We start from the raw sequence: 25,575 nt of genomic DNA, 5'->3' as shown, positions 1-25,575 counted from the left end.
ACTAACAAGGCATTCCGCTATGTCCTACAAGATCTCTTACTGTAACAAGGCCTTCGCTTGCCCTCGCAACAAATCAGCCAGAGACCTCTTCTGAGTGCAATCACCAGTGCTTTTTATTTTCAGTGCCAGCTCCCACCACCTGCGGACAGCTAGCTTCTCCAGCCAACCGGGATGCACAGCCTTTGCTCCTCCCTCCCCTTTCCCTTCCCACCTGCCAGTCTTACATAGCCCCTGCCTACTAAGGCCCACAGGTGCTTCTCTTCTAGCAATTAGGTATGGCATACTCAGCCAGCCCCAATTAATGCTAACAGGGGCCTGGCTCAGGACCTCCTGGCCAGCACCCTGTTACACTTATCCCTGGAATTTTCCCCAGCATTTTCAATCCGTTTGGCTGGGATCACATCTCATAAGATCAAGCCCACTGGCAGTTTCTCCTTAGAGATTTCAGGAATGAGGGTGTACCTCCTTGCCTATCCCTCCAAAAGTTCACTGTCCTTACTTCTGAACAGGCCTCTCCCCTGCTGGTTCATTTCTTCCTGTAACTCTCTCCTCCTTGTGGATTTAACGATCCTTCTTAGTATTTGGCTCAGACTGTAAATGAATGTGAACCTCTGTGACCCACAGAGTACCTAATTTACATGTAAACCAACAGCTAGATAAACATTTCTTGCCTAAAAGAAAACCTGGTTTTCACCTTTCTAGTGACCAGTCCCTAGTCACAGATCTTAAGAACATAATTTTCAGTATATATACATAGAACTTCTTATACAGATGTTATATATACATTTTGGTATGATTATGATGACCACTGTGCCACTGGCTTTAATTAGAGTCCTTACACTGCGTTCTTTTGTACTATGCCTATGTACTCCTGTGCCCTCAGCCAGATGGCATCCCGAAGAGGTTGGGTCACAGAATCACTTACCACAATGTAGGGAAAAATCATTCCAATGACAAAGAGCCACATCCAGCTGATGCATCCATTAAGCAGAAAGGCTGATGGTCTGAATGACTGGCTGAAGATTTCAGTCATTATGGATGCGGTGGCTCCAGCTGGAGAAAAGTTGTTTCTTTTAGTAATTAATTCACTTGCCTCTGCAAAGAACCTCACCCTGACAAGGCCTAGTAGATCACTGGGACAGACTTACTATTATTTTCTATGTGGTTAGTGTCCTCTACTACAACAAAAGAACTTGATTCCTAGCCCCAGAACCCTGGCAGTGGCACTGCTGCAGACAGTATGCAAAAACTCAGGGAAGGGTTGGGTTGCCTTGTAGGGAGGTGTGGGCTAGTGCACAGAAGACTAGACTGGGACTTGGACTCACGGTAGGTGTACTCTGCAATCAGGAGTGACTGCAGCATGAGTAGACGTACCCGAGCTAGCATTCATCTAGCTAGCTTGAATGACAATAGCAGTGTTGCTGTGGCAGCACAGGTGGTAGCATGAGCTAGCCACTCAAGTACATACCCAGGATCCCAGGCAGACTTGTACAGTCCATGCTGCTGCCATGGCTTCACACCACTCCCGCCTCAACTAGATCAAAGCTAGCTTGGGTATATCTAGACACTGTTAAGTCATACCTTTTGACTGCAGTGCAGACGTACCCTCTGCCACTGACTTGCTGGGTGAACTCAGTCAGTTTGCTTCCCTGTGCCTCAGTTTTTTTTAATCTGTAAAATGGGGATAAATTATATTCACCTCCTTTGTATAGTGCTTTGAGATTTATGGATGACAAATACTATATAACAGCTATGTATTTATTATGATACCTTGCTGTCCTGAATTTTGAAACTGTACCGATGGACTCTGACAGGGTCCCTGCCTTAACTCAGCTAAATAGATGGAAATTGTGATGTAAAGTCTTGATTTTGTTAATTTCAAATTGAAATGAATAATGGGATATTTAATCTGTGAGATGTAGATAGCATCCCTTTCTGCTGTGAGGAATGAGGGAGAAGAAAAAATAGATTTTCAAACTTTGTATACATGAGCCTCTGAGGCCTGGTCTACACTAAGAGTTTAGGTCAATTTTAGCAGCGTTAAATCGAATTAAGCCTGGACATGTCGACACGACGAAGCTCTTTTTTTCTGACTTAAAGGGCCCTTTAAACCGGTTTCTTTACTCCACCTCCGATGAGGGGATTAGCGCTAAAATCGGCCTTAGCGGGTCGGATTTGGGGTAGCGTGGACGGAATTCGATGTTATTGGCCTCCGGAAGCTATCCCACAGTGCTTCGTTGTGACCGCTCTGGACAGCACTCTCAACTCAGATGCACTGACCAGGTAGACAGGAAAAGCACCGCAAACTTCTGAATTTCATTTCCTGTTTGCCCAGTGTGGAGAGCACAGGTGACCACGCAGAGCTCATCAGCACAGGTAACCATGATGGAGTCCCAGGATAGCAAAAGAGCTCCAGCGTGGACCGAACGGGAGGTACGGGATCTGCTCGCCATATGGGGAGATGAATCAGTGCTAGCTGAACTCTGTAGCAGTAAATGAAATGGCAAAATATTAGAAAAAGTCTCAAAGGCCATGAAGGACAGAGGCCATAACAGGGATACACATCAGTGCCACGTGAAAATTAAGGAGCTAAGGCAAGCCTACCACAAAGCCAGAAAGGCAAACGGAAGGTCCGGGGCAGAGCCGCAAACATGCCGCTTCTACGCAGAGCTGCATGTCATGCTAGGCGGTGCAGCCACCACTACCCCAACCGTGTGCTTTCACTCGATCAGTGGAGAATCACGCAACAGGGAAGTGGGTTCGGGGTACGAGGAAGATAGCTCACAGCAAGGAAGCGGAGAAACCGGTTTCCCCAACAGCCAGGATATGTTTATCACCCTGGACCTGGAACCAGTAACCCCCGAACTCACCCAAGGCGTGCTCCCAGACACTGAGGGCACACAAGGGACCTCTGGTGAGTGTACCTTTGTAAATATTACACATGGTTTAAAAGCAAGCGTGTTTAATGATTAATTTGCCCTGGCAATCGCGGCCAGTACAGCTACTGGAAAAGCCTGTTAACGTGTATGGGGATGGAGTGGAAATCCTTCAGGGACATCTCTAGAAAGCTCTTCTTCATGTACTCCCAAAGCCTTTGCAAAAGGTTTCTGGGGCGGGCTGCCTTATCCCGTCCTCCATGGTAGAACACTTTACCACACCAGGCCAGTAGCACGTAGTCTGGAATCATTGCATAACAAAAGATGGCAGCATATGGTCCCGGTGTTTGCTAGCATGCAGACAACATCCATTCCTTATCTCTCTTTGTTATCCTCAGGAGACTGATGTCCTTCATGGTCACCTGATTGAAATGGGGTGATTTTATTAAGGGGACATTCAGAGGTGCCGGTTCCTGCTCGGCTGAACAGAAATGTTCCCCGCTGTTAGCCACGGGGGGGGGGGGGGGGGGAAGTGGTCATCCGGGAGTATTGGGTGTGTGTGTGGGGGGGGGGGGGGGGTAGTTGGGTTTGTGCTGCATATTAACCTGGAAACCGCAGCCCCTCCTTTTACATTGCAAACCCATTTTAAATGGCCAATCCAACGGGTGCTTGGTATGGGAAATGAGGGCACTACTGTTTGAAACCATTCCCACATGTTAAGAAGGTTAAAAAAGCCAAAAGACTGTGGCTTACCATGGCTGCCTGCAAGCCGAAATCTGTTGCCTGGCACTGCGTGAGTGATCTCTCACACCAAACCGGCAGGCCCTCAATATAAGAGGAAAAATGCGACCTTGTAATGAAAGCACATGTGCTGTGTAATGTGAACAGCAAAATTTAACATGAAAGAGTGTACCCATTGTTCTCTAAAATGTCGTGGTTTTTTTTTTTTTTTTTTTTTTTAAACCACCTCTCCCTTCTCCACCACCAGCTGCAAATGTTTCTCTTTCACAGAGGCTAGTGAAGATTAGGAGGAGAAAACCGCAGACTCGGGATGATATGTTCTTGGAGCTCCAGATGTCCTCCCACGCTGACAGAGCACAGCTGACAGAATGCGTGGAGGTAATGTCAGAGTGCAAAAAAGCACAATATGAACGAGAGGAGAGGTTGCAGGCTGAATCGCGGGCTGAAGAGAGCAAGTGGCGGGCTGAAGATGGTAGGTGGCATCAGCTTGCTGACAGAAGGCAAGAGTCGATGCTCCAGTTGCTGGAGCATCAAACTGATATGCTCCAGCGTATGGTTGAGCTGCAGGAAAGGCAGCAGGAGCAGAGACCGCCACTACAGCCCCTGTGTAACCAACAGCTCTCCTCCCCAAGTTCCATAGCCTCCTCACCCAGAGGCCCAAGAATGGGGTGGTGGTGGGGCCTCTGGCCACCCAGTTACTCCACCCCAGATGATTGCCCGAGCATCAGAAGGCTGGCCTTCAATAAGTGTTAAAGTTTTAAACTGCAGTGTGGCCTTTTCCTTCCCTCCTCCCCCACCCCTCCCAGGCTACCTTGGCAGTTATCCCCCTAGTTGTGTGATGAATTAATAAAGAATGCATGAATGTGAAGTAACAATGACTTTATTGCCTTTGCAAGCAGTGTTCGAAGGGGGAAGGTGGAGGTGGTTAGTTAACAGGGAAGTAGAGTGAAGCGGGGGGTGGGGGAGGGCAGAGGGTTCATCAAGGAGAAACAAACAGAAGTTTCACACCGTAGCCTGGACAGTCACAAAACTGGTTTTCAAAGCTTCTCTGATGTGCACCGTGCCCTGCTGTACTCTTCTAACCACCCTGGTGTCTGGCTGCGCGTAATCAGCGGCCACATGATTTGCCTCAACCTCTCACCCCGCCATAAATGTCTCCCCCTTACACTCAGATATTGTGGAGCGCACAGCAAGCAGCAATAACAATTGGAATATTGGCTTTGCTGAGGTCTATCCGAGTCAGTAAACTGCACCAGCGCACTTTTAAATGTCCAATTGCACGTTCCACCACCATTCGGCACTTGCTCAGCCTATAGTTGAACAGGTCCTCACTACTGTTCTGGCTGCCTGTGTACGGCTTCATGGAGCCATGGCATTAAGGGGTAGGTTGGGTCCCCAAGGATAACGATAGGCATTTCAACATCCGCAACGGTTATTTTCTGGTCCGGGAAGAAAGTCCCTTCCTCCAGCTTTTGAAACAGACCAGAGTTCCTGAAGACGTGAGCATCATGTACCTTTCCCGGCCAGCCCACGTTGATGTTAGTGAAACGTCCCTTGTGATCCACCAGGGCTTTCAGCAGCATTGAAAAGTCCCCCTTACAGTTTATGTACTTGGTGGCTTAGTGCTCCGATGACAAGATAGGGATATGGGTTCCATCTATCGCCCCTCCGCAGTTCGGGAATCCCATTGCAGCAAAGCCATCCACTATGATCTGCATGTTTCCCAGAGTCACTACCCTTCATATCAGCAGGTCTTTGATTGCATTGGCTACTTGGATCACAGCAGCCCCCACAGTAGATTTGCCCACTCCAAATTGATTCCCAACTGACCGGTAGCTGTCTGGTGTTGCAAGCTTCCACAGGGCTATCGCCACTTGCTTCTCAACTGTGAGGGCTGCTCTCATCCTGGTATTCTGGCACTTCAGGGCAGGGAAAGCAAGTCACAAAGTTCGATAAAAGTGCCTTTACGCATGCGAAAGTTTCGCAGCCACTGGGAATCGTCCCACACCCGCAACACGATGCAGTCCCACCAGTCTGTGCTTGTTTCCCTGGCCCAGAATCGGCATTCCACGGCATGAACCTGCCCCAGTAACACCATGATTTGCACATTGCTGGGGCCTGTACTTTGTGAGAGGTCTATGTCCATGTCAATTTCCTCATCACTCTCGTCGCCACGTTGCAATAGACTCCTCACCTGGTTTTGCTTTGGCATCTTCTGGATATGCATATACTCCAGGACAATGAGCACTATGAACACCATGCGCATAATTGCCGCGGTGATCTGAGCGGGCTCCATGATCCCAGTGCTATGGCGTCTGGGCTGAAAAAAGGCACGAAACTATTGTCTGACGGAGGGAGGGAGGCGCGAGTGACAACATGGCTTACAGGTACAGGGAATTAAAATCAACAAAGATGGCTGAGCATCAGGGAGAAACACAAACAACTGTCACACAGAATGGCCCCCCCAAAGATTGAACTCCAAACCCTGAGTTTAGCAGGCCGTTGATTTCACGGAGGGAGGGGGAAGCAAATGAATACAGAACAAATCTGGTCCATTTATTTTTTGCTTAAGCTGGCAGCAGATGGTGCAGCATGACTGATAGCCATCGGCATCTTCGGGGTGCTTGGCAGAAGATGCTGTACTATGACTGCTAGCCATCATCATCAAGACAGTTCAATAGGACTGCCGGCAGGACTGAGTCTCCAGGAGACAAAACATGTCTGCTCAGGTGCCTCTGATTGAACTCACTGAGGAATACGACAACTATGGATACCAGTCGAAATACACCATCTACTGCCAAAAGGCAAGGAGCTGCTGCTGTATAGCAATACAGCCCCATGTCTGCCAGCACCCAGATCGCCGATGAAGGCTACCAGTCATACTGCACCGTCTACTGCCAAAAGGCAATTAGCTGCTGCTGTGTAGCAATGCAGTACCACATCTGCCGGCACCCAGTTGACATATGGTGAGCTGAGCGGGCTCCATGCTTGCCATGGTATGTTGTCTGCACAGGTAACCCAGGTAAAAAGGCACGAATCGATTGTCTGCCGTTGCTCTGATGGAGGGGGAGGGGCCTGACGACATGTACCCAGAACCCCCCGTGACACTGTTTTTGCATCATCAGGCATTGGGAGCTCAACCCAGAATTCCAATGGGCGGCAGAGACTGAGAGCATTTTATGTGGGGGGACACACAATTGACTGTATAAAACCGATTTCTATAAAACCGGCTTCTATAAATTCGACCTAATTTCGTAGTGTAGACATACCCTTAATCTGCTGGATTGTAGTGCACAGTTTGGCACAGTTTTTCTCTGATTTTTATGTGATCTATGTGGTTTTATATTTTATTGGTATGCACCATCAGTGCAATAAATTGTTAATCCACATCCTTCATCTGTTTTGCGGCCTCTTCCATCAATGCTCCTCCATGGGCAGAAAGTGCATCAGTTCAATATTTTAACAAAGGAGGTGATCACTAAATATGTACTTATCAATGTTCTGTTGGGGGAATTGTGTTAGTAGCAGAGTACTTTGGGGTTCTTCCTCTGGGATTTGGGTCTCAAATTTTCTGGGAGAGGAGGATACTACGTTCTGAGTTAAAAGCCAGTAAAAGATCGGCAGTAAAACTTGACATGCTCATGTGCTCTTTCCACGTTTCCCATTTATGGACACATTGTCTCCTTCTGTTAATGTATTCAGATAGCTAAACCCCCTTCCCTTGCTGCTCTCTAGAGATGTCACAGTGGTGTTCCATTCTTTACCCCACTTCTGATGCACTTGAGTGGTATGGTGCAAAGTTTCCCCCTCACCATCGTCTAAAGTGGATGTACTCACATGGTCCAATTCCATAGCAGATAACGAACAAGAAGATCAGAGTGACGCTGAAGTAATGCATCCATAAGAATTGATGCTAGAGTGAGAAAGCAAAGTGAGAGCAGACTCTTTAATAATATGGTAGAATAGAATGCTCCCCGCCAGGGCCAGATTTACACCTTATGCGCCCCTAGGCACAGCATCTTCAGCACCCCCGTCTCCGCCATGCTCGGCACTCCCAGCCTGAGCTAGGGCGCAGCCCACCCGCTCAAGGCGAAGCGCAAGCGGGGGCCTGTACCTTTCCCCATGGCAAGCAGTCCCTAGGTGTCTTCTGTCCCTCCCGCAACCCAGTGTGGTAGCCATGCTCCGGCTCTGCCTGTGCAAGTGAATGGGGCATCGGCCACGCCCTCCCTCTCCTTCCCCAGCACGGGGCGGAGGCAGCGGGGTGGCTGAGATTGGAAAGGGGCTGGCAGGCTCCCAGCACCTTCAGCAGCCGCCCCACCCGGTCGTGGCTCACAGTGCCCCACTTTTAACGTTTACGTGCCCCTAAGCACGTGCCTATGATGCCTAATTGGAAATCCGGCCCCGCTTCCTGCTTTCCACCATGGTGAATGAAATTCACTTTGATGGTTATTCTGTTGTGAAAAATCTTGCCTAGGAGGAAAGATCAGAAATGGGGGTTGATGCTGGAAAAGTACCGATTAGGAAATCTCCTTACCTGCAGGGAGAGAGTCATTGTGAGGAGTGCTAACACGAAAATCATTAGTACATATCCTCCGCACAACAGCATCCTCCTGCCAAATCGCTCAATAAGGGAGCTCTGGAAAACACAACATCACAAATATGGTTAATTCCAACTCCAAATGAACTGATTACTTCTCATACTCCTAACATTCTTCTCAGAAGTCTTATTCAGTTAATACAAACAGATGAGATTCTCTAAACATCAGATGAATTTTATTGATATTTCAGTTTATCACTTGTACTGGGGACTGTACCTTTAGACCAGAAAGATTAATTTATACAGTATGGTTGGACTGATTCTGCTTTACTTCAGCATCTCCTATTGACTTATTCAGAAATATTTTTCTACTTGAGTATTTCTTCCTTAAAACCATGGCCAAGAGGTATATTTTACTTTAATCATTGTACATCAGTCTTTATTCCTGGATATCTAGAGAGAATCCATTTTTAGGCAAGAATGCAGTGTGTGTGGACATGAGCTATATATATCTGTCCTACTTACAGGAATAATTATTGTATTGTGTCATGAGAAAAGGTCATAAGTCAACACATAGGATTGAACTACCTGAAGCTTACCCCAGAAATGAAGGCAGAAAGTAGGTGTTCTTGAAAGGCTTATACGTCCCAGAGCCTCCACTGCAATTCCTTAAAAATTGAGGGGATAAAATAGTTCATGGACTTTAGTCTCCTTCATTGTGGGAGCTGGTAACTTTTTCTGTCTCTGAATAGGGAAAGTGTACAGCCAATTGACAGCCATTCCCTGCAGGTGATAACATCTTTTTACCCAGAATGACAGTGATCGGACATGCACCAGCTTCTTGGCAAATTACATAAATTTCTTTATGTGCAGATCTGTGTCAAACTGCACAATTTTGTATCAATCCAAAATTTCACACGGCTTCACGTAATCCACTATTTTGCCCTTTACAGGCCATTGAACCTGTGCCCTTTTCTCTTCCGATCTATTCACAAAGCAGTTATCTGTACAAAATCACGATTGGTTAAAGCAGGATTTGAAACTTATTTCACAGAGTAAAAATGAGGACAAAGACATTCAGCAAGACAAAGTTAATTGGGGAGAAGGGCTGCCTTTCTCAGCTTCATGTGACTTAGAAGTAGGAGGAAATTTCTTGGTTAGTTTACCCAAAGGAGTGATTCTCTCCCCCTAACTCCCCTCTGCCAAAGCCACACATTAAAAAAAATTGCTCTCTCTAAACACTTTCCTTTCTTCCTACAAACTCCAGTTTGGTGAGACTTACACACACTATAGATGATAGGCATTCACACATCCCAATTCCTAGTGATACGTACGGGATGAGATCTTCTTCAAACTTGGCTGTACGGAACACTTCAAAAGAGTAGAAATAGATCTGAAAAAGGCAGAGAGAAAATAGCGTGAACAATCATCTTGGAGGCATGCTGTGAAACTCCTCAGATGTGAGGCAGAAATCGGACAAAAATTATTCTAATATAAAGCAAATTTACTAATGGGTGGGCTGTCTGCAAACACAGAGGCAGTTCATTGATAAAGCATTTTGGTGCCATCTAGTTCTCACTGTACGTGTGATAGCATGTCACAAGCTCCTTGTACAAGTGAAGTTCTGTCTGCTCTATCCATTCCTATCTCTACAACCACAGCTTTCTAGCTTCGCACACTGATAATTCAAAATTATGCACATCATGTCTCTCTTGCCGCTTTTGGAGGATTACATATTCTTAGATCTTCATGTACCTGAATGAAAAGCTTCATCCTTGTCTCAGTTTTCAGATTCTAGCCTTCAGTACCTCTGACCTCACCAGCAGACTCCAACCTATGGACTCTAGGGGGAATGGGTCAGCAGTGTTTTGACATAGAATGTGGTGCAACAGTGGTGTGTCTTTGTCCATCATCTTTATTGGTGGAGACTGACCCTAGAATTGGGCATTGAATACCTCCCCCCAATACTTGTTAGCTTGTTAGCAATTCTGGGGAGGATCCCTCACATCTGAGTGAGTGGCCTATGTGGCTCTTTGGTGGAGCTGGTAAACTTGCTAATGCATTCAGGATTCCATACTAGAAAAGTCAGAGCAGAATTGTAATGGCAACAACTAGGGACCCCCATTGATCAGGAAGAAGAGGACCAAGATTCTCAGATTTTAAGGCCAGAAGGGACTATTATGATCATCTAGTCTGACTTCCTGCATAACATGTGTCATAGAATATAATAGTGTAACAAATAACTAGGCTTTTTTTTAATGCTACCTAACAATGACTCTGAGTTTTTACACAGGGAAAACACTCAACTGCATTGACGCCACTAAGCTGCAAGGTGGTCATGACGGTGACCAAAATGTACAATTGCCAGCGCAAGGATTGTTCTTTAAATAGTTCCAGGACACGCAAGGTTTTGGTGCTTTTCATTGCAGCCTTTTCCTGCAATATGTCATTAATCTCTGCTTGATGATCTCCTTCACCCCAGAGCTGCTTAATGGCTGTGCAGGAGGAAAAACGAAATAGATTAATCTATCAGCTCATCTCCATCACTGTGTATTAACAAATCCTTTTATTCTGTCTGAATCACAGAGATTTAATTAGTCTCCTGTCCTTAGCTGATTTCACCACATCATGATTTGGTGTATGCTGTTGGGGCAATGTGTGGAAGTCTACTCTTGTGCTTGTTCTATAGATCGCGAGAAGAGTTTTGTCTTCGGGGCTGTCAGTATGTCATCTCACACTAATATTGAGTTGACTTAAATGTAACAATTTTAAAAATTTTATTTAATAAAAATGAACATTAAGAGCACAGTTTTATTCAGGTAGTGGGAGACTTGGGTTCTATTTTCCTTGCTTACAATGGCTAACACTCCAACAAATTAGATGATTTACTGAAATGAGCGGAGTAAGTACTTTACCTTTCATGAAGGCATCCTCATTACCCTTCTGTATCAGAAGGTAGGATGGGGAATCAGGGAAGAATGGGAGCATAATCAGTTGAATCAGTGCCGTGAGTCCAGTAGAAGCCAACAACAATGGCCACAACAATTCATTTCCTAAGAGCTCCCTGGAGAGTACATGTAAAAGTGCAGTCATGGTCAAACCATTACATTAACATTCAATAGCTTTTTCTGACTGATAAGCAGAGAGACAGCAAATGGGCCAAATTCCAGTGGTGAGTGCATTGCAGCAGGGTAACTGAGTCAACAGTCTGGAAAATTTTGTGAAACTCAGCAGCACTTTGGAAAACTTTCTAATGATAATCATTATGTCTCACAATGAACTTTAGGAAGTTTGAGACTGTGATGCTAATTTTGAACGGAATAACTTTCTAATATGCTGTGCATCTCAAATGTGATCCCATGTGCTAGATCTCAACAAGATATTTCAAATAAACCTCAGGAAGTTTTAAGGTAAGCCAATTGGTAGCAAGGCTATAGAGGGAAAAAATGTCAGATTATGGTTAATTACTTGTATTTTTCTGTGTACAATGTCTTAAACATGGAAATCTCAGATTTGGTCAAATACTGTCTACTGGCTTAAGATAAAACATTTAATTGTGAAAATGAGAGGCGTTATTGAGGATTTTAGAGGGTGGCTTTTCTTTAAAGACTTAAGACCAGCTTCTGCTGCTGCATAGAAAGGTGGTAGATGATTTTGTTTTACCTTAGTCCAAAAATCTGCCCTGAGACTTTTCCTAGTGTCAGAAAAACAGACAGAGTGGCGTTTGAAAATCCACGCAGCTTCTTGGGTGAAATTTCTGCTACGTACTGAGGATGTATAGTGAGAGAGAAACCTTGGACAGGAAAGAAGAGAGATGCCCATTAAATTGAGGAAAATATTAACTGTCTCATCCCATGCTCTTCCCACTATTCATTTCCACTCCCTGCACCTTTGATCAGCTGTTATGTTTCAGTGTCTTTTGTGACATGCCAAGTATACTTGGTGCGTAATATAAAATAATTCTAAAAGAATAATAATAATGAAAGGAGACTGTACTGGGACAGCAAGAGACTCCCTTTTGATGTATACAGAGGTCATACCTGCACCAATGCCATAGAGGAAGCGCCCAATCAGAATCATCTCAAAGGACTTGGCCATCTTGCAGAAGGCCATGAAAAGTGCAGCTACTAGCATGATCAGGTTAGTGACAATCTGACACTTCTTTCTGCAAAAACATAGAGAGAATGGTATGAAGTGAGTATCTCCTGTACTGTTTTTGATTAATGTATTTGCTGTTACTTATCCAACATACAAGCACGTAACTTCTTAAATATGTTAACTGTAAGTATGGTACAGCAATTACTGTTCCTTTGTGGCATGGTTTAAATCAGTGATTCTCAAACTTTTTTGTACTGGTGACCCCTTTCACATAGCCAGCCTCCAAGTGCAACTCCCCCTTATAAATTAAAAACACTTTTTAAATATATTTAACACCATTATAAATGCTGGAGGCAAAGCGGGGTTTCGGGTGGAGGCTGACAGCTCGCGACCCCCCACATAATAACCTCATGACCCCCTGAGGGGTCCCGATCCCCAGTTTGAGAACCTCTGGTTTAAATGGATACCAAAACTCGATATTTCCAGGAGAAATTAAATGATTCTTCACTTTCAGAATTCAAGAACTTTTACTTTATGAATGTACCTTGGCAGCATGTGCATTTATAAATGCTTAGCATATGTCAGTATTTCTGTAGCATTTCTGTAGGATGGGAGTTCATGTGTAGTCATACTTGAACAACAGGTTGATCAAGAACAATATGTTGAAGGGTACAAGTATTGGGGTTGCCATTGGTGTATTGAAGTCACTAGAATTCATGGTGCAATATCCAAAATACCAGCTTGTTATACAGAAACAATTTGACTCTATGGGAGCCAACTGTAGACATGACTTGTTGATCTGGCAGAAAAGATATACCAAAGAGAGGCTTCAGTAAAGACTATGTTGTAAATTTTGGGCCTGATGACTGCAGTAGTAAGCGGTGACCATGGCATGTCACCTCAGTGCACCCTGATGTCTCAGACTTGAATCACGTAGACTTTTGCATCTGGGTAATTAGTGGTTTCTGAAACACACTGGCTAGATTACTGTCCAGAGACATTCAGCATTCTTGGAAAGGTCTCATAGATTCATCTGATTCAGATTATAACTCTGGGTGCACTTGTGAAAAGGAGCCTGTGTGGAGTAGCTTTTCACTCAAAGTTGTTGGTATCTCCAAGGCCAGTTGCTACACATAACTGCTCTTGAGATGAATGTGATCTTGTATGCATTAGGAGCATACAGAGACCTTATACCTAAAAGGTGGTTCTAATTCAGGCAGCTAGGCTACCAAGGTTTACATAAATAAGTGGAGAGGAGCAGGATCTTGCTTCTAGTATCAAGAGGCCTTCAAGTGTGGGATTAGGCAGTGTCCCACAAGAAACTTCTTGGTGGCACTTATCTGGCAGGAAAGAACAGTTGCAGTCAGGCTAAGATGGTTGAGACCCATAAGAGGGGCCTCTGGATCAGAGGGTGGCGGAGCAGATCTTTAAGTGGAACACACCAGTAGATCTGTTTTGCCAATTTCTCTGCAAATGAAATTATTGGTGTTACACACAAGATACTGAGAACACACCAGATTAGGGTGACCAGATAGCAAGTGTTAAAAATAGGGACAGAGGGTTGGGGGGTAATAGGAGCCTATATAAGAAAAAGACCCAAATATCAGGACTGTCCCTATAAAATCGGGACATCTGGTCACCCTACACCAGATGCATGAGGAATCCTTTCTCCATTTATGGTGGAGTTACTTTGGGACAGACTTTAAATAGAGGACATTACTAACAATGGAGCAGTCTCTTATACAGAACTATAGGTAAAGTTAACTTTCTTTTCTGTTCAGTTTCAGGTTTTCATTAGAATAGGTACTAATAATTCTTTAATACAACATTCACTCCAGAATGAATAAAAGTCAGATTCCCAAAGTGTAAACAAGCACTTTAATGTCTCAGGTTTACCCCTGAGTGTTTAAGCTACATCTCTCAAAAGTTGAATTCAGGCTGGTCCAAGTATTGTAACAGTTCCTGGGAAACCTGTGTTTGAATGAATATGCACGGCTTCTGTTTCTGGATTTGTGGATCTTAGAAATTCTGTACTGGAGACATATGTGATCTTGATGTGAGGAAATTGTGCCACATGTTACTTCCCCACAAGGCACTAGTCAATGGAGTGCTGGTAAGTGCATCTTCAGAAGGGACCACACTTCACTATCAGCATACTATTTAAATGCATTGAATGAAAGACTGGTTACCGCTTACACTGGGTGGCTATGATAGCAAATTAAAGCAATTTAATACAAGTATATATGGTCAGACTATGGAAAAAGAATAGCTGACTGGATGTGCTTTGCTAGTACATTCCCCCCCACATGCCTTGATTATCAAGATATTAAAAGAAATACTTACTTTCTGTATTTTGTAGTAAGGTAGCCACAGCATAGGCTCCCTAGCACTCCTCCTATACCATAAACAGACACAATGAAGGACCACAACAACATGATGGTCTCATGATGGAGGGGATAGCCATATCGCTCTATCCAGGTTTCATTGATAAACGTCCTAATGTGCTGAGAGAGAAAATGAGATTTTTAATTAATAGTAAATATGGACTTTCCTCATACTATTTTGTTACTGTGCTTCAACTTTGATCCATTGTTGTAGTTTTGAACCTCTTTTAAAAAGTAACCTTCACTTTCAAAGCAAATTAGCTAAAGTTATTTGCATACTTTGCCAAATTTTCATCTAAACTTTTTGTAAGTTTAGATGTTCAAGACACTTTCAAAGTCAGAAATTGCACCTTGAGTTTATTTTCTTTATAATCCTTTCAAGGCTTTTTATGAAGCCATCTCTGAAATGTAGAAATTTCAGGAAGCCTTGGGAAACTCTGATGTAATAGACTGGCTTAGTATGGTTTATCATATCTCCTCCTGGTTGGCTAGATCCAGCAACCAGAACAGTCTATTACAATGGAAGGAGCTTTCTTTTAGTTCAAGTATCAGAGCTATGTGCTTTTAGTAATGAAGGTCCAGCGTTTAGTCTTTGATTTCTTTGTATATTTGGCCATTGTTTGTTGCTAAATGGGACTTGAACTTTTGTAGACCTTGCACTCAGGATGAGTTAGCCGTATTGCCAATCCCAACTATTGAAATATCATGAGCCAGCTCCCCCCCAAATCATAAGATTGGTTTAAAAACCATGAGATTTGGAATATAATTTATGATTCTTTTTATTTTTGTTCTGGTTTTTGAGCCTTTAAGGCAGGAGGGCTAAACACTTCTTTTTAAATGGAAGCTGAAATTTTAATGTAATCACATGATTTCTGGAGCTACGGTTTTAAGAAAGATCAAGTCTCATGAGACTTGTGATAAAATCATGAGATATGGCAACACTGAGATCATGATGGACGTGGTCAGGTCTAATAGCAGGGAGCCGGGAACCAAGCCGGGGTTAGAGCTGGAGTTGGGAGCCAGAAGGGCAGAGACAGGGCTGGGAAGGGAGCAAAGCAGGTAGAAGAGAGAGTGCAGCTGTGGGGAAGTGGATTGAGCAGCTGCCACAGCCCAGTGCTACTGCTGGGTTGAAGAGCTGTCCTGGCATCAGCCAATCAGGCTGATCTGGCTAGTTAGGGGATTTAGCTGAGGTTAGCTAGCTGATCCCAGGCCCACCTGGAGGCCGTCATTCCTGACACTGAGCTAGTGTAGTGCATGAAACATACTGCTGTAGGCATGTGATCATATTTCATGCTACAAGCTGGCCCCAGGGACTGTAACTGCCTACTTGTGTATGCAGTGGTGTTGTACAGTCTCAAAGCTTTAGTTGAAGTGGTATTCATTCCCCACTGATGACTGCAGTGTCTGTACACAGCCATGGTTGGTTAAACTTATGGAATGCCAATAGATATTTTTCACCAGCAGAAACTCTTTTCTCTAATGCACGAGATTACTTTAGTTTTCTGACATTTCTGGGATACTAGCCTCATTTACGGCAGATTTTTTTCCTCATTCATACAGCTCACTCAAGTGCAATTAACACAGGAGAAAAATTGATACTCTTAATCTTTTTTTCACTTTTTAAAAAAGATGTAATATTGTTTTGAAAAAGCATTTACATATTAAAAAGTTTAGTCTCCTCACCCTGTAGTGCAAATTTCTCTGAGTGAATGAAAACTATACAGCTTGCCCAACTTGCTGTTCAGTTGGAAGACACACTAGTTAAAATGTTACTTCTAGTGGCAGAGTAGAAATCCGATCTCTTAAAAAAAAAAACTAACTTCTCTACACAAGAAGCTATCACTACTGCTTTCTATCAGGAATCCTTCTCACAGTACTCTGGAATCAGTAATGAACCTGTTGCAGCACCTTTTTAGTTGTGAAATGTTGAGATTGTTTCTGTTAGCACATTGGGAACAACAGGAAAAAGTCCCCTCAGCAGGCTCAAGGGAAGGCTTTTACTCTAGACACTTCATAATTCTAAGGAAAAAGTCTTTATCCTCTGAGACTTGATGAAGCTGACCAAATTATCTCTTTGTAAATTCACAACACAGATGCAGGTTTGTGGACTTGAGCTAGGAGGAAGTATATGTTTGTCAGAGCTATACCAAAGAAACCCCTTTCATTTTAGTGATAATTGGGCCTCCTGCTGGTCTCCTGATGACCTCCTAAATGAATATGGTTACTGAGTTTTGTTTCCAAAACAATTTTTTAAGCCCCCTTTAAAAGAGGATTTAAGTTTTTTACCTTTAAGCAGAGACTGCAAAATTGTGCTTTAAGATGTAGTGGCTTTACAATAAGATCACCACATTTGATTTCACTTGTTACATAAGGGAGAACTTAAACCCAAGTCTTTAAAGATAAAAGGCTTGCACACAAATTGATTGTACCAGGTAGTCCCCTGAAGCTTAGCCTATAATCACATAAATACCTCCCAACATTTTGGCAAATCATTTCTGAAATGTAGGAAAGTCATTTTGGGTGTCGCTCATTTTAGATTGCAAGAAAGAATATTCCTTATGCTATTGGGCTAACAATCTCTCTCTTTTTTTTTCCTTAAAGTACTGTCTGTTGGGTTTAAGGTGCTCTACTCGCATGATATTTACTTTTCATTATGGATCAAAATGGATATTTGAAGAAATGGCAATGGAGTTTGTTGAAATGCTCAGCAAGTTTTGAGAGTATCCTTAGCCCAGACCCCTCTACCATGTGAACTCCCTCTGGGGAGTCTCTGCTTACCATGGAAGGGTAGTTGATCACAGAAATATGGAACCCAAATTGGAAACTTCCACCAATTCCCAGCACGAAGATCATTTGAAACAATCCCCGATACTGAATCTGAAAAGAGAAGGCAATGCTCCATCAGCTTGTCATAAATCTAGATTCCCTCATGGTCTTGCATCCTTGTCTGCCATACTCACCTCTTCACTCTGAAAGTATGTATTATTCACTACAGATACTTTCAGATATAAACATTCTTCCAAAAGTCCATAGTCCCATGCCAAAAGCAGAATAATTGGCCTCAGGACCAGATTAAGGCTAAATCTTACCTAGTGCAAGGAAAATCATTGTATATTACAAAATTATCTACAGATCTTTGCTTAGAAGTAAGGTAGCAGACATTAAATCAAATGTCTGCGGCATGGCTGTCGCTATGTGGATCTGACTGCCGTTGTGACAAGCTGACAGGAAAAAGGGTGTCAGTCCAGGTAGGATGGAGTTCTATTACCTTGAATCCGCAGTTTGTTTATGAACAGTAAACTGTAAGTGTTATCCCCTAAAGGCCTCTCCAAATCAAACTCCCTTGAAAGTAAAACAAGACTTTCTCTCTTCCAGGTGTAACATAAAGATTTACCCCTCAACTGTATTACAAACACAGAATTTAAAAACAACCAACCCTTCCCTGCTCCATCCACCCATGTTTCTGATCCAATCCAAACTTTAAATATGAGAATAGAAAGATACTTTCTCCTCTCATTATTAGTAGAGAGAATAAGAGGAAACAGCTGTGTGCCATTACCAGAGCCAAATTCTTCTCTTCCTCTGAGCTCTACTGGCTCTAAAGCCCTTTGAGATGTGCTGGTGTTATCACCATTATCAGTGGCGATTGGTATCATCATTATTTTGTTCTTTTCTAGTCCTCTGTACTCTCCTATTTTACCCTTGTAAATGGGCTCTATTTTGCCAGCCATTAGGGTCTAGTCCCTTCCTCCCTCTAAAGGGACCTACCTGGTAGTACACACCTTATCTCTGCACATTTTCATTTTGTTCCCCTTCTGCTGTTTAACTCAAAACATTTTGGGATGTAGTTAGTAAGACATGCTATATAAAATGAGTCTTGTACTGTATTGCAAAGCATAGCCAGGCTTTTAACATTACAGGTTTATCTACAAATGTATTCCATACAAATAATTATGCATCAACATTTTCCATGGGGAACATATGTATATGTCCTGGCACAGAAGTGTTTCAAATGTTGAATCTATAGTTAGCCTAGTATATAGGGCTCTATTTAAACAAAAGCTGTTGATTCAATCTACATTGAGCAGGCTGCCAAATATAGCATGAGCTTCTTAATTATTATTTAGTTTGAATATTCAAAGAATACAGCCCTAACTGGGAGTAATATTATCTGAAGCATATTGGTTTGTGCTATAAAATAAGGTCTAAATAGGCCATTTAAGAGATTACTATTGGTCCATAAAAGGGATTATCCAAACAAATTTCACACAGCGAAAAAAGGATAAAAACAACTCATCTGCTTTTCACTCCACTGTGTCATGGCACTTAGGCTGTTTCATGCCACTGTCACCTTATGCATGGTCAGTGGTAGGAGAATAAGGGGTCAGAGAAATCACTAGTTCAGTTTGTATGGCAGGAGGCTTATTTGGATGAGCTCAGTTTGTGACAGTGGAGTAATTGTTTTTCATTGTTAAGCAGGGGTTGGAGGTAGGTGACTTCTGTGGCAGATTGCTCTTTCCTGTAAATTGAGCTTCTCACAATATGGCAGATAGTTTTTCTCTGACCTAACTCATGAAGATAACTGCTCACTGCCTTGGTCCAGCAACAGCAACTTTGCCATTCATCTTTTCACCTGCACTCCTAATCACTAACTGCTAAATGTAATATTAAAAATATTATGTAATAACATAAAAATAACTATTTCCAGGGTGCATAGCGGCAAGACTCAACATCTCTTAAGATCAGCCCCCAGACTAACCTCAGTGGCAGCCGAGGGTGCTTAGCACTGCACAGGGTGGTGGTAAATAAGTTACAGAATGAAGATCCTAGAGAGTAACCATCACATGAAAGACAGTGCTTATTTACTACAGTATTTCTGAAACATCCCTCTGAGCTGCATCTGTAGTAATTTTGAAATTACATTCTTTGTGGATGCTCAAAAGATGCTTCTGTAGATGCAATAAGTGTTTCAAATATGAGAAGATTGAACATTCCAAATCAAGGAATATGACGAGCTGAGCTTTTTTAAGTGCTCTGGTACATCAGATTTCATAATGTAGCCTAATTACCTCATACTAATTGTCTGGGTCACATTGCTGCATTCTTTTGTCCTTGTTTCTATTGCCTTCTCATGTTCAGGGTAATGACTAAAAGATTGTGCCATGTTTATCTTACTTGAAAGGTGAAATAGACTCAAATTTAATAAAGTTTAAAGTGTGTAATAACTGGGAACAGACTGCAATTGCACTAATAAAAAGACTTTAATATGTATAAATGGTGGTTGCCTTCCTCTTCAATCTTTCTCTTCCTTAACATATAAGAATAATTGTAGAAGTGGGTATTTGTGTGTTCCGATCGATTCCCTCCACAACTCTGTGCCTTTCTTTCTCCCCACCCCCACTATGTCCAACAATCCAGATCCCTGTCAACGAGGCTTCAGGTCAGGATAAGATACTTAGATATGCTTTGGTAATGAGGTCATTTTGTCAATAGACGGGGAAATACACCCACGCACAACCTGCTAGACCTCTTTGTAAGAGACAAGGTAGGTGAGGTAATATCTTTTATTGGCACAATTTCGATTGGTTGAAGGTACAAATTTTCGAGCTATACAGAGCTCTTTTTCAGGTCTGGGAAAGGAAACAGACCTTCCCCAGACCTGAAGAAGAGCTCTCTGTAGCTTGAAAGCTTGTACCTTCTACCAACAGAAATAGTCCAATAAAAGATATTACTTTACCTACCTTGTCTCTCATATCCTGGGACCAACATGGCTCATTCACCACCACTGCAAACAGACCTGGCTGTGGCATATGATTCTGTTGACCACTAAACCCTCCCGTCCTGCTTCTGAGTGCCTGTTGGGCTGAATGGAAACATCCTGAAATGGTTTAGCTCTTAATTCACAGACCAAATCCAAAGGGATCATTGTGGGCAATTGTTTCACTACCTCCAGGACCCTCACATGCAGAAGATCCTACAATGCTTAATTCTTTCTCGTTGGTAGGAGTATGAACAGGAGTATGCAGATAACATTTGGCTTTACATCTCCTTCATGTCAAACCTAACTTGCACCACCTTCCAGATTCCTTATTGCCTAGCTGAGATCAGTACCTGGATGTACAGGAGCTGGCTGAAGCTGAACTCAAATGAGAATGTGGTGATGCTCCTCCCCCACACCCATCAAAGGCATCTGCCTCCGATTGTTACATTAGTCAGCGTTTAGATCCACAGTGGCAAAACCAGTCCACTTCTGTCTTGCCTGGCTAGAAAAATGTTTCTAATCCTATTTATTTGATTTAATTTATTTCTTCATATTTCTAAAAATAGAACTAGAGGCACCCATACAGTAATCTGGGCACTTACTTTGTAAATTAACCATCACAAAATCCATAAACAAAGGATTGCCGATAAATATATCAACCTCAGCCCACAAACTCCTCAGCAGTTCTAGAGGAAAGAGAAGAAATATGGCCTTTGTTCTATGCCTGAAAAGCTAACAAATCCGGTCTCTGGAGTGTGAGTTCCAAGACCAAGGATCCTTCACAGAGCACACACCGCCACATGCTCCCTTATGTTTATATTGAAGGAGTGCCATCTGAAGCACCTTTGCTTATCTTAACTCTGGCATTGCGTACTGGGGAAAGAGGTGATTCTTCAACTAATCAGATCCTAGAGCATTAGGCATTTCATAGATTAAAACCAATACCTTGAATTCCACCTGGAAGTTTACTGGAATCTGATGAGATTAGAGAGCTCTCGTCTAAGTCTAATGTGCTCCCAACATGCAGCTCCTCTTAATAAAGAAGCGGTGGTACTCTGCAATAGCTTCAGCTTCTGAATGGTCCCAAGGTGTAGTCCTATCCAAATGCTATCAGATTTAGACCTGAGATTACAGTGATCTATGCATTTGTAATATCTAGGCTCCACTAGTGTAATGGTCTATAATCAGAAATGAAGCTCCCTGACTTAAGAAAGCTCCAGCTAATTCAAAACATAGCAGACTACCTCCTCAGCAACACAAGTTATTATCATGAGCCCTTCATGAGTGAGCTGGACTTCAGTGAGTTCATCAGCATGGATGTGGAGGAGGCAGCTGTGAGAGAGATGGCCAGCAAGGAGTGCATGTTGCCCAGAGGAATCAGTGGGCCGAGGCAGCCTAGTGCTCAGAAGAGGAGGATGGGGACCTGGACCCGGGGAGCTGTGTCATTGCTGCCGAGGCTCTGACTTGGCTGTCTGCTGCCATGAAGTGGTGCCAGGTCTATCACTGGGAGAGACTGCTGGAGACGGAGAGCACTGTGTGGGTAGATGATTGTTGTGGCCAAGGCAGGCCAGAGCAAGGTTCTCCGCTGCTCCAGCTACATGCCCAGCATGGGACTGTAGACCTTGGCTCCAGCTGTGCTGGGCTCAGCCCTGCTTTGACTCCTCCTCTAGGGTAGGAGGGAGGGAAGGACAGTGGGCCCTGCTCCTGCAGTGCTTCCCTCTGATCCGCACCCCTCCCTTCCCCTCGCTTTGCCTGGCACAGGGCGGTGAGCTTCAGGCAGAAGGAACAGCATAGCAAGGTGAGCCCAGTGCCAAAGGAGCTGCCCACAGTGTGGGGAGGGGAAGGGCAAGGGGTTCTCAAGGGCTTGGTCACTGGTGCTTATACTGTGTGTAGGTTAGACATGGTAGGGTCTGGGGAGAACATCGAGCAAGTGGTGTATGGACACAAGGGGTGGCGGCATAGATGAGAGGAGCAGAGATGGAAGGGGTGAGGACAGACAATGTGGTGTGGGGGAGAAAGGAGGCTTACAGTAGTCTGGGGACGGGTTTCTAATTTTTTTTAAATAAAAAACCCCACAAGTTATTAGGAATGCATCAACTCAATATGGTGCTTTCTTCACTGGCTCCCCATTGAATGCCCAATCTAGTTCAAACCCTCCCATGGAACTAGTCCTGACTACGTTAAAGGTAATTTCACCTAGTATGACCATGGTTTGCTACAGCAGCTGTGTTCCACTGGAACAAACAAACTGTTGACCAGTAGGGGGAGACTTGTACCTGAAGGAGTTAGAACCTTCACGAGAACCAAAGCAAGACCATTGGACTTGTTACTAGACCAAACAGGAGAGGCTTCTAACCTCATCACATTCATAGATAAACTGAAAACCCACCTCTTCACCCAAAACATTCCTGACTAAACCCTCCAATGATGGGGATTCCACAACCTCTCTCTGAAGCCTATTCCAGTGCCTAACTATCCTCATAGTTAGATTTTCCTAATATCTAACCTAAATCTCCATTGCTGCAGATTAAGCCCGTTACTTCTGTTCCTACCTTCAGTGGATATGGAGAGCAATTGATCCACCATCCTCTTTACAACAGCGCTTAAAATATTTGAAGACTATCGGGGCCCCCACTCATTTGTCTTTTTCAAGATGCAAAGTACCCAGTTTTTTTAACCTTTCCTCAGAGGTTAGGCAGTCTAAATCTTTTATCATTTTTGTTCCTCTCCTTTGGATTACCTCCAGTTTGTTCACATCTTTCTTAGTGTGGCACCCAAAACAGGACACATTACTCCAGCTGAGGCTTCATCAGTTCTGAACAGTGTGCGACAGTTACCTCCTATGTCTTGTATACAATGCTCCTGTTAATACACTCCAGAATGATATGAGCCTTTTTCACAACTGTAACATGTTAGCTCATATCAGTTTGTGATCCACTATAAACCCCCAGATCCTCTTCTACAGTACTACCACCTAGCCAGCGATTCCCCATTTTGGTTTTGTGCATTTGATTTTTCTTTCCTAGGTGTAGTACTTTGCACTTGTCTTTATTGAATTTCATCTTGTTGATTTCTAGTCCTATCTTTCAATGACAGGCAGGAAAGAAAGATAAATTAACATCTTGCCTCTTTGGTGGCACCTGGACACAACAGATGCTAATGTACGTACCTAGGGTGAAATTCTTGCCCTAGTGAAATCAATGGGAGTTTTGTCATTGACTTTAATAAAGCCAGGATTTCATCCCTACATAGATTGAAAAGATGGACTAGCTATTCTAAGTGACATATCTCTGCCATCACAGGAAAAAGAGACTCCTGAATCTTTTTTCCTCATAAACTGGAGCAGTTTAGGAGCTATTTGGATGGTCAGAGAAGAAAGTGATAATTAGTCTACTAATGGCATTGGTTTGGAAAAACAAACTATTAAATACAGTCATTTTAAGTATGATATGATGAAAAGAGGCAACAGATTTCAGTGGTGGTCTAGGGAAACACAATTATTATTTGTATTGTGGTAGCATGTAACAGCCCCTGTCACGGTCCAGGACTCCACTGTGCTATATGCTTTACTAACACAGAACAGTCTAAAGATGTTGAATCTTTCCTATTCTTCTAGTTTTATCTCTTTGGTCTGCTACTACTAAATAGAGCCCCCAGATTAAATGAGCAGGTACTCACCAGGTCTGAGAGACAGTTAGCCATCTCCTACAAAAGGGCTGACTGCTGTTGATCACGGACTCTTTCCTGTGAAAGGAATGAAGTGTGCTTTGGATGTCCTTACTTGAATTATGCTGTCGCACTAGTAGCATGCTGGCACCATGTGATTCAAGTTAAATTTTACTTTCAAGGTTTTCAGTTACCTAAAATCTATTTCAGCTGTTGTACAAAGTTTAGAAGGGTTGGATTAAATATTTGAACCAACAGTTATGTACAGTCCAATCAAATGAGGTGGTCTTCTTGATGAGGAACTCTTTTTCTTGAGTACTCACTGATTGGGGGAGGGGGAGCAAGTTAGTTTAGGCTTAAATTCTAAATAGGATCCTGTTTATCATAACTTATTTTGTCTTCAGTATAAATTGAAAATTAGTTCTGAGTTGTTATCAGGTGGAAGTGGAGGATGCCCTGGATGGAATTTGGACACTGAACTTTAGGACTTTTGCTATAAAAGTGAAGTACCCTATAAATTAGTCATTACTTAAGACAATACAATTGCTTCATCAGTTTAGCAGTGGGCACAGTCCTAACCAGCGCTGCAACTGGATATCAGGGTCTACCAGCTAAGCAATTGAATTTTCTTTTTGAGTTTTTTGACTGATTCATTGTTTTATAGTCTTCCTCCAACTTTTGCTGTTTGCCTACATAATTCTTTTTTTAGCTCTGCCTCCCTGTGTTGGGATGTACAAACCCTGCACTGCTGAGGTGAGGGTTAAGGAGATGCTCTGGACACAGGAAACCATGCGCCTTCGCTCCTGCTGGGCATGCTCTCAGTGGAGGGAGAGTTCAAAAGGGAGCAGCTCAGTTCAGTCTAGGCTGGCCGGCAGGGGCGGCTCTAGACACCAGCAAAGCAAGCACGTGCTTGGGGCAGCCCATTTGCAGGGGCAACAGGGATCCAGCAGGGGAGCTGAGAACCAACAGGGGGCCCTGGGAGCTGTAGTTCCGTGGTTAGCTCCCTGCCTATAGAACCAGCCCTGGAGCAGGGAAAGAACTACATTTCCCAGCATTCCCTTGGCTACTACCACCAGGAAAGAGGGGGAGGGAGTGAGGTAGCTGAGACCTCATGCTGCAGCCTGCCGTGAATGGAGAGCTGCACTGTGAGTAGGGATACCATATTTTGACATTCAAAAAATAGGACACTCCACGGGGAGGGAGGGTAGCCCCACCCTGCCCCCATCCACTCCCTCCGACTGCCCCCCACAGAAACCTCAACCCCCCTGCTCCCTGTCCCCGATCACCCCCTCCCAGGACCCCTGCCCCAACTGCCCCCCAGGATCCCACCCCCTATCTAAGCCCCACTGGTCCTTGGCCCCAGCTGCCCCCTCCTGAGACCCCCCCCCAACTTTCCCCCTAGGACCCCACCCCCTACCTATCCGCTGACAAACCCCTGGGACTCCCATGCCTATCCAACTGCTGCCTGTCCCCCGACTGCCCCCCCGAACCCCTGACCCATCTAGCCCCCCC

At 43.8% G+C, this 25,575-nt stretch overlaps 1 protein-coding gene across 1 annotated transcript in view; it reads right to left on the bottom strand.

Annotated features, from left to right (window-relative positions):
* LOC117888121 (solute carrier family 2, facilitated glucose transporter member 11-like) overlaps positions 1–24,142 on the bottom strand; it is a 29,541-nt gene extending 5,399 nt beyond the window's left edge. The window contains exons 1-11 of the mRNA XM_034791232.1: positions 24,076–24,142; positions 17,415–17,513; positions 14,596–14,756; positions 12,195–12,319; positions 11,818–11,947; positions 11,070–11,218; positions 10,462–10,649; positions 9,437–9,547; positions 8,152–8,253; positions 7,455–7,530; positions 926–1,053 (exon numbers count right to left, since the gene is read on the bottom strand). Of these exons, the coding sequence (XP_034647123.1) occupies positions 926–1,053; positions 7,455–7,530; positions 8,152–8,253; positions 9,437–9,547; positions 10,462–10,649; positions 11,070–11,218; positions 11,818–11,947; positions 12,195–12,319; positions 14,596–14,756; positions 17,415–17,513; positions 24,076–24,099 (1,293 nt within the window). The 5' untranslated portion in view covers positions 24,100–24,142. The remainder of the gene's footprint in view (positions 1–925; positions 1,054–7,454; positions 7,531–8,151; positions 8,254–9,436; positions 9,548–10,461; positions 10,650–11,069; positions 11,219–11,817; positions 11,948–12,194; positions 12,320–14,595; positions 14,757–17,414; positions 17,514–24,075) is intronic.
* Between the last annotated feature and the right edge of the window lie 1,433 nt (positions 24,143–25,575).

This window comes from Trachemys scripta, chromosome 15, assembly GCF_013100865.1.
Source record: "Trachemys scripta elegans isolate TJP31775 chromosome 15, CAS_Tse_1.0, whole genome shotgun sequence".
In the NCBI taxonomy this organism is placed as follows: domain Eukaryota; kingdom Metazoa; phylum Chordata; order Testudines; family Emydidae; genus Trachemys; species Trachemys scripta.
This window is presented reverse-complemented; position numbering and strand designations above follow the sequence as displayed.